We start from the raw sequence: 6,385 nt of genomic DNA on the forward strand, positions 1-6,385 counted from the left end.
GAATATTTTTTTTCGGTGAACGTTGGTAAATATTCGTTTTTGCTCTTTCTGAACCGAGCGACATCACCTTCATGCCATTCATTAGCTTTTTAAAGGTGGGAGGGCCCCTTTGACCTAGTTCGTGGTATAAACTACGAGAAGTGTAGGCATCTACTCCAACCAAACAGACATTGCTCAGATAAATAACTGATTGGGTTTTATCGGCTCTTGGTGGCTAACATTTTAAAAAATATATTCCTTGGCGTTGGTAAACAGGCCTTTTTCATAGATAAGTTGGCTCTAAGTCCTATCTTAGTGCGAGTTGGTAAATGTCAAGGGAGCTTTGCATTCCTTAAGAGCTCAACGTTCTCTTTCTGAAGGCTGTATTTCGAACGATAAACGGATCAACTCATGGGCGCTGATGGCTTTTCTCGTCAACATAGCCGCTCACCGCCCACGGCGACCACCAAGGTGACCTGGAAACGCGACCAGCCGTGTGGGTCTTCTCTGGGCGTCGGTATTGTTCCGGTGTGTGTGCTACCTGCTTTGTCACGGAACTTGGTTAATGGTCTTTCTTCTTTCTGTGTATTCTTCAGGTATCAGTGGCTCGGTCCAGTGTCCCCACTGCTGCTTCCGATGTCTGGGACAACAACATCTGGACGAACACGTGAAGAAAAGTCACAGTTGCATCAGGAAGAACGGGAGATTCAAGTGCGAGCAGTGTCAATACTCGACCGACAGGTCCACAAACATGAAACACCACCAAAGGACTCACGCTGGGGAACGGCCGTACCGCTGCTCTATCTGCAGGGCCCGGTTCACTGAACGGGGAAATCTCATCAAACACATGCGTACCCACACGGGGGAGCGGCCGTACGGCTGCTCACACTGCCAGGCCCGGTTCGCTCAACGGGCACACCTCACTACACACATGCGGACCCACACGGGGGAGCGGCCGTACGGCTGCTCACACTGCGAGGCCCGGTTCGCTGAACGGGGAAATCTCATCAAACACATGCGTTCCCACACGGGGGAGCGGCCGTACGGCTGCTCACACTGCCAGTCCCGGTTCGCTCAACGGGCACACCTCACTGAACACGTGCGGATCCACACTGGGGAGAGGCCTTTCGGCTGCACCATCTGCCCGGCACGGTTCTCTCAACGGTCAAGCCTCAACAAACATACGCGTACACACACGGGGGAGCGGCCGTACAGTTGCTCCCGGTGTCAGGCCCGGTTCGCTGAACGGGGAAATCTCAACAACCACATGCGGACCCATTAGCGAAATGCAATGCTGCAACGTGTTGACAAGTGCATGGCCGGCCGCCGTTGTACGTTAGTTATTGGTGTTATAGCTGTGACTCTCGTTTGTGAGCTTCGTGGCTACCAGTGTCATATCTGGTTTGTTTGTTCTTATCCAGTGTGATTCAGTGGTTGTGTTTTAAACTAGCCACCTTAACTCGCGTCCCACTTGGGGGCTATACATAGCCCCCTCCCGTTTTTCTGCAAAAACTTCCAAATTGCTTGACGTATCGACGCCAAACTTACAGTACCTTCGGCTGCATCAATTTGGCACCTTGTGTCAAAATGTGACCTTCGTAGTTACCATGGGTTGGCCGGAAATGACGTCAGAGTGGCGTCATGTTCGGCCGATTTCAACGCAAAACATTGAACCACGGCAATCGCTCCCAAGAGCTCAGTTTTTAAGCTAGATCCAATTTCTTTGCATGGAAGGACTCGGGTAAACCTCAGGGGCGGATCCAGGAAAACTCCAAGGGGAGGGTCATGAATCGAGGTGGTGCCCCTACCTATACCCAAAATTAAAAACTCAACGGATTTCGTCCACTTCATTTTGGTGGGGCCCCCATTTTCAGTTTTTTTCTTTTTATTTTTTATTTTCAGTCAGTATCTTAACTCTTAGCCACAACCACATTTACCAATTGTAAGCAAGTATATATGAATGTGCTATGTGTATATATGTTGTGGACGCTGAGTAGTGAGTACTTACCAGGAACGTTATCAGGCAAGCAAATCGTTGTCAGTCCGACGAACTTGACCCTGGCGTCTAAAGGGTCTGTCCTTGACACTTCAGGCTTGTCAGGGGCACCAAAGTCCTTCCAGGGACACCACAAACCTGTCAGGGCAACTACGGCCTTGTAGGGGCGCCACAGGCCCGCCAGGGGCACCACAGGCCTGCCAGGAAGCAGGGGCACCACAGGTCTAGCAAGTATACACGACAGGCCTGTCAGGGGCACAACGGGCCTGTTGGGCCCATGAGCACCCCTAGGGGCAGGGGCACCACAGTCCTTCCAGGGGCACCGCAGGCCTGTGAGGGGCACCAGCGGCCTAGCAGGGGCACCAGTCAACACAGGCCTTCCAGGGGCACCACAGACCTGCCAGGGGCACCAGAGGCCTGCCAGGAGCACCACCGATCTCGCATGGGTAACTTGGGCCTGTCAGGGCCCAGGGGCACCACGGGCCTGTCGAGAGGCACTTCAGGCTTTTCAGGGGCACCATAGTCCTCTCCGGGCGCAGGGGTAGCAGGGGCACCAGAGGCCTGCCAGGGGCACTACAGGCCTAGCAAGGGCACCACTGGTCTATCAGGTCAGGGGCACCACGAGCCTGTCATAGCCAGGCATCTCAGGCTTGTCAAGGCCCAGGGGCACCACAGGTCTGTGAGGGGCACCAGCGACCTAGCAGGGGCACCAGTCAACACAGGTCTGCCAGGGGCGCCACAGACCTCTGTGCTCTGTAGATTGGGGGGCTGTGTTCGCGGCGCCGACGGTGGGTGAGCAGTGGGACGCCTTTACAACTCGCTTTTTACCGATTGTTGACGCACACGCACCATTGAAAAGACTGACAATCCGAAACCCCACCGCGCCCCCGGTCTCGCCGGCCACGCGTGACCTCATGGCCCGCCGCCGGGCAGCGCTGGCGCGCTCCGGCCGTGACTCCGCCGAGTATAGGGAGCTGAACCGAGCCGTCCGCTCCGCGGTGCGGAGTGACAGGCGCAGTGATATACAGCGGGAGATCGGCGAGCGCGGTCCGGCCAGAGTGTGGCGCTGTATCAAGTCTGTGGTGGCGGGTAAGAGGGAAGGGGGTTGTGTTCGGCCTGACGCCACCGCGGACGAGCTGAACGAGTTCTTTGTTTCGGTTGGCCCGCGGGTGGCCGCGGAGATTGGGGCGCGGACGGAGGGGGCGGGACCTGTCACTGACGCGCGTCTGCCCCGTGTTGGGGCCTGTTCGTTCACCCTCTCTCCCGTGACTCGGGAGATGCTCGGACACACGATCTTCAGCATGCGGAGCTCGGCGGCCAGCGGCGCCGATGGTATCTGTATCCGCATGCTGAAGATCGGTTTCCCAGCTATCGGTGATCCCATCCTACACATCGTCAATTCCTGCCTCACCCGTTCCGACATCCCTGCCCCCTGGAAACACTCCCTAGTCAGCCCCATTTACAAATCCGGTGACCAGTCTGACCCTTCCAACTTTCGCCCAATTTCCCTTGTCCCAGTTATCACCAAAATTGTCGAGCGCACCGTCCACCGGCAGCTCTACCGGTACCTCTCTGCCAACCATCTCCTCTCATCCAGCCAGCATGGCTTTCGGCCGCACCATTCCACGGAAACCGCACTCCTGTCCGTATCCGACCAGATCCTATCCGCCACCGATAGGGGGGAGATTTCAATGCTATGCCTTATCGATTTGAGTAAATGTTTTGACGTTATCGATCATGAAATTCTTCTCCAAAAACTCAGTCAGTACGGCATTGAAATCTCCTGGTTCGCCGCCTATCTTCAGGGACACACACAGAGCGTGTCCCTGAACGATGGGTCCGGATGCAGGGTGCTGTCTCGGCCGCTCGCCAACAACATGGGTGTCTTCCAAGGTTCTGTACTGGGTCCGCTCCTGTTTACCGTCTTCTCTAATGACTTGTCATTACACGCTGAGGGAGCACTCGTGTACCAGTACGCCGACGACACCCAGGTGTTGGTGAGCGGCCCGAAGGACGACCTCAGGGGACTCACCTCGCGCATGGAACGCTCCTTAGAATCACTCAGTCGCTGGTTTATCTCTCATGCTCTCAAGGTCAACGCTAACAAAACCCAGCTCGCCGTCTTTGGCAGTCGTCAGAATCTCCGATCACTTCCGGACATTGAGGTAAATTTTTGCAACGTAGTCTTGAAACCACAAGCGGAGGTGAGAAACCTGGGTGTCGTCTTCGACAGTGCTCTGTCCTGGGAATCGCATGTGTCCGAGCTGAGCCGTCAGTGCATGGGTGTACTGATCGGCCTATCCCACTGTCGACACTACCTTCCCGATGGCGTCATCAAGGTGTTGGTGACGGCGCTGGTGCTCTCGCGGATCGGATACTGTCTCTCGGTATACGGAAACGGCACGCAAAAAAACTTAGACAGGCTCCTCAAGATACTTAACTTTGCGGTGAGAGTGATTTTCGGCAAACGTAAATTCGATCATGTGTCCGATCTGCGGGAGCAGCTGCGCTGGATGATGCCACGGCAGATGATGGAGGCGCAGACGCTGACTCTCGCGTACAAGGTGCTGCGGTGGGGCGAGCCTGAGTCACTGGCTGACGCGTTTACTCGCTGCCGCGATGTGCGCCAGAGAACGACCAGGCAGGACGGCCTCTTCCGCCTACCCCGGCCGAGGACAGAGGCCGGGAGGCGCCGGTTTGCGTACCGCGCGCCGTCCCTATATAACTCGCTGCCCGCCGGTGTCGCAGAGATGTCCCACCGGTGTTTCGCTCGAGCTGTGCGGGCTCAGCTGATGGCGCCGGGTGCGCGAGCGCGTTTAGCTGTGTGATGTGTGATGTGTGGTGTTTGTCGGCTTATGAATGTGACGATTCTGACCTGCATGCTTTTATCCATGAGCTTATGACTTGGGGCTGTAATAGCCACGATGCATTGTGGATTGCCCTGCAATTGTAATACATACATACATACACAGACCTGCCAGGGGCACCACAGACCTGCCAGGGGCACCAGAGGTCTGCCAGGGGCACCACCGGCCTCGCAGGGGCACCTTGGGCCTGTCAGGGGCACCACGGGCCTGCCGAGGGGCACTTCAGACTTTTCAGGGGCACCAGTCCTCTCCGGGCGCAGGGGTACCAGCGGCCTAGCAAGAGCACCAGAGGCCTGCCAGGGGCACCAGAGGCCTGCCAGGGGCACCAGCGGCCTAGCAAGGGCACCAGAGGCCTGCCAGGGGCACCACAGGCCTAACAAGGGCACCACGGACCTGTCAGGGGCACCTAAGGCTTGTCAGGGCCCAGGGACACCACAGTCCTTCCAAGGGCACCGCAAGCCTGTCAGGGGCACCAGAGGCCTGCCAGGGGCACCACAGGCCGAGCAAGGGCACCACTGGCCTGTCAGGGGCACCTCAGGCTTGTCAGGGCCCAGGGGCACCACAGTCCTTCCAGGGGCATTACAAGCCTGTCAGGGGCACCAGAGGCCTAGCAAGGGCACCACAGGCCTGCCATGGACACCACAGGCCTGCCAGGGGCACCACCGGCCTTGCAGGGGCGCCTCAGGCCTGTCAGGGGCACCACGTGCCTGCCGGGGACACTTCAGGCTTGTCAGGGGCGTTACAGTCCTGTCAGGGCCCAGGGGCACCAGGCCCGTGGTGTCCCTGCTAGGCCTGTGATGCCCCTGGCGGTCCTGTGGTGCCCCTGTCAGGACTGTGATACCCCTGATAGGCCGGTGGTGCCCCTGGCAGGTCTTTGGGCCCCCGGGCCTCAAGGGGGGGGGGCCATGACCCATGTGACCCCCCCCTTGGATCCGCCCCAAACCTTACAGGTCTCTGTTCATTATATGTAAACGCAGCTACTCTTAGATATGTGCTTTCTGTATCTACAGGCGTCACTGCTATGTTTCTGGTCTTGCCGCCTTCGGCAGATTACGTGCCGCCAAAGAGTGAAATGAAAGCAGTATGGCTAGATAGAGGAATGTACTGAGTTTTCATCAGGACATATGTGTATGAACCAATACCTACTTTTTTATGTGCTGCAGTGTTTTGTTTATGCACGACTTGAAAGTTCAAATATTGTCATGGCCGAATAAACGCGTGTTGATAATGTTTCGGCTTTTGAAGTGTTGTTTCGTCTTTGCGGACCCACACGGGAATGGGTGAACGGCTGCTCTATGTCCGCGGCACGGTCCACTGAACGGTCAGCTCTCAATATAGGTACACATGCGTTCCCACACGGAGGAGAGCCCGTACGGCTGCTCACATAACCAGGCCTTGTTCACTGAATGGTCACACCTGACCAGACGCGTGCGGACTGACCGGGGGAGCGACGTTACGACTGCTCCATCTGTACGGCACGGTTTGTTAGGTATTCGACCCTTCATACCGCACACATGCGTACCCACACGGGAGAGACGCCGTA

At 56.9% G+C, this 6,385-nt stretch overlaps 1 protein-coding gene across 1 annotated transcript; it reads left to right on the forward strand.

Moving 5' to 3' along the window:
- Positions 1-211: 211 nt before the first annotated feature.
- Positions 212-1,515, forward strand: LOC122376489 (zinc finger protein 436-like). The gene has a single exon (XM_043356375.1). The coding sequence runs from the start codon at positions 545-547 to the stop codon at positions 1,259-1,261; it is 717 nt and encodes a 238-aa protein (XP_043212310.1). The 5' UTR covers positions 212-544; the 3' UTR covers positions 1,262-1,515.
- Positions 1,516-6,385: the final 4,870 nt, after the last annotated feature.

The sequence above is a fragment of the Amphibalanus amphitrite genome, unplaced genomic scaffold (assembly GCF_019059575.1).
Source record: "Amphibalanus amphitrite isolate SeventyFive unplaced genomic scaffold, NRLGWU_Aamphi_draft 002164F_arrow, whole genome shotgun sequence".
NCBI classification, from domain to species: domain Eukaryota; kingdom Metazoa; phylum Arthropoda; class Thecostraca; order Balanomorpha; family Balanidae; genus Amphibalanus; species Amphibalanus amphitrite.